This window comes from Austrofundulus limnaeus, unplaced genomic scaffold (genome assembly GCF_001266775.1).
Source record: "Austrofundulus limnaeus strain Quisiro unplaced genomic scaffold, Austrofundulus_limnaeus-1.0 Scaffold2896, whole genome shotgun sequence".
Classification (NCBI taxonomy): Eukaryota; Metazoa; Chordata; class Actinopteri; order Cyprinodontiformes; family Rivulidae; genus Austrofundulus; species Austrofundulus limnaeus.
The window spans coordinates 5,276-7,177 of record NW_013955298.1 but is presented as its reverse complement, the minus strand read 5'-3'; the positions used below and the strand labels follow the sequence as shown (position 1 = coordinate 7,177).

General features: G+C 36.5%; 1 protein-coding gene across 1 annotated transcript; it reads right to left on the bottom strand.

Moving 5' to 3' along the window:
• On the bottom strand, nucleotides 1-1,902 carry LOC106511533 (NADH-ubiquinone oxidoreductase chain 5-like; the record flags this gene model as incomplete). The annotated part of the gene is given in 1 exon segment (XM_014000291.1): nucleotides 1-1,902. A coding segment is annotated over 1 exon segment (1,635 nt). The 3' UTR covers nucleotides 1-215.

The window sequence follows — 1,902 nt, the reverse complement described above, 5'->3', positions numbered from 1 at the left end:
GTTTTATTATTTGTTGATTTTTCATATAATAATTTTTGAATTATAGGGGCTGATTGTTATAGTAACGGTGTTGTTCGAGAGGGTTTAGTAGGGGTGTCATTGTTATATTCTTTTGGGGGTCTTTTATTAGTCGTAGGAGCATGAGGTCTTTTGTTAGTTTTATTTGTTATTTTAAGTTTAGTTCGAGGGCGTTCTTTAGGTGCGATCCGTGCAGCTTAATTTATATAGGAAATAGTTATTATAATTATTGCTGTAAGAAGTAATAAATATAGGTAGACTTTAATTACACCCTGTTGAAAGTTATCTGTTATAGAAATTAAAGGTATGTTTAATGTTTCAACTAATTTTGGGCCTATTTTTTCCAGCCAAGTTTGATCAATCGTTTGTATAGCAATGTTTTGGGCAAAGGTTAGACTTATTTTACTGATCAAAAAGTGTATTGTTTGGGGATAATATCCGAGCAGAACGGAGAATATAAAAAGAGTGGTTGAAGGAATATGTTTATGTTGCTCTGAAGCTATAAATGTTAGTTCCACAGCTAAAAATAGGCCCAGCATTGTTAAGAGGAGAGCAGATATTTTTATTGTTATAGGCATAGATAAGGTGTAAGGTTTGTAGGGAACAATACTTAGTGAAATTAATAGTCCAGCAAGGATGCTTCCTCAAGCTAGACGTTTTAGAGGCTTAATTAGTAGTGGGTTGTTTTCTTCAGCCATCAAAGTAGGAAGAGACTTAGGGTAACCTATTAGAGCATAATAAATGATACGAATACTATAGATAGCTGTGAATATAGTAGCAGTAAGTGTTAGGGCCAGGGCTCAGGCGTTTAGATATGATGAGTTTATTGCCTCTAAAATAGTGTCTTTAGAAAAAAAGCCTGTTAAAAAGGGGGTTCCTATAAGGGCTAAACTACCAATGGTGAGACAGGTTGTTGTCATTTGAGAGACTTGGGGTATGTTTCCTATTTTTCGAATGTCTTGCTCGCTGTTTAGGGTGTGAATAAGGGAGCCGGAGCATAGGAAGAGTATTGCTTTGAAAAATGCGTGAGTGCAGATATGTATGAAAGCCAGCTGAGGTTGGTTTAAGCCAATTGTGACTATTATTAAACCAAGCTGGCTAGATGTTGAAAAAGCTACAATCTTTTTAATATCGTTTTGAGTGAGAGCACAGGCGGCGGTAAATAATGTGGTTACAGCGCCTAAGCAGAGACAGGCGGTTGGGGCGTAGGGGCTGTTTTCTAATAAAGGGCTGAATCGAATTAGTAGAAAGATACCAGCTACGACTATTGTGCTAGAGTGAAGAAGGGCTGAGATTGGAGTAGGGCCTTCTATAGCGGAGGGTAGTCAGGGGTGCAAACCAAATTGTGCGGATTTTCCTATTGCTGCTAGGATTAGTCCAAATAGGGGTATTGTTAAGTCAAAGTTTTTTGAAATGGCAAATAGGTGGTGTAGTTCCCAAGAGTTTATGTTTATAGCTATTCAAGCTAGTGTTAGGATTAGTCCGATATCCCCAACTCGGTTATAAATAACTGCTTGTAGTGCAGCTGTATTTGCGTTAGTTCGTCCTGATCATCAGCCAATTAGAAGAAAAGATATTATACATACTGCTTCTCACCCAATAAAGATTTGAAATAGTGTACTAGCTGTAACAAGAATATATATCGCAATTAAAAATAGAAGTAAGTATTTAAAAAACCGGTTATATTGAGGGACAGAGCTTATATATCATTTTGCAAACTCTAAGATAGCTCAAGTTACATAAAAAGCGACGGTAGCGAATAGAAGTGAGTAAACATCAAATTTAAAACTGAGACATGTATCAAAGTTAGGTATATTTAAGCAGTTGACCATTGTAGTAACACTTTCACGGCCTTTGTTGATAAATAGAAGGGTGGGATAAAGA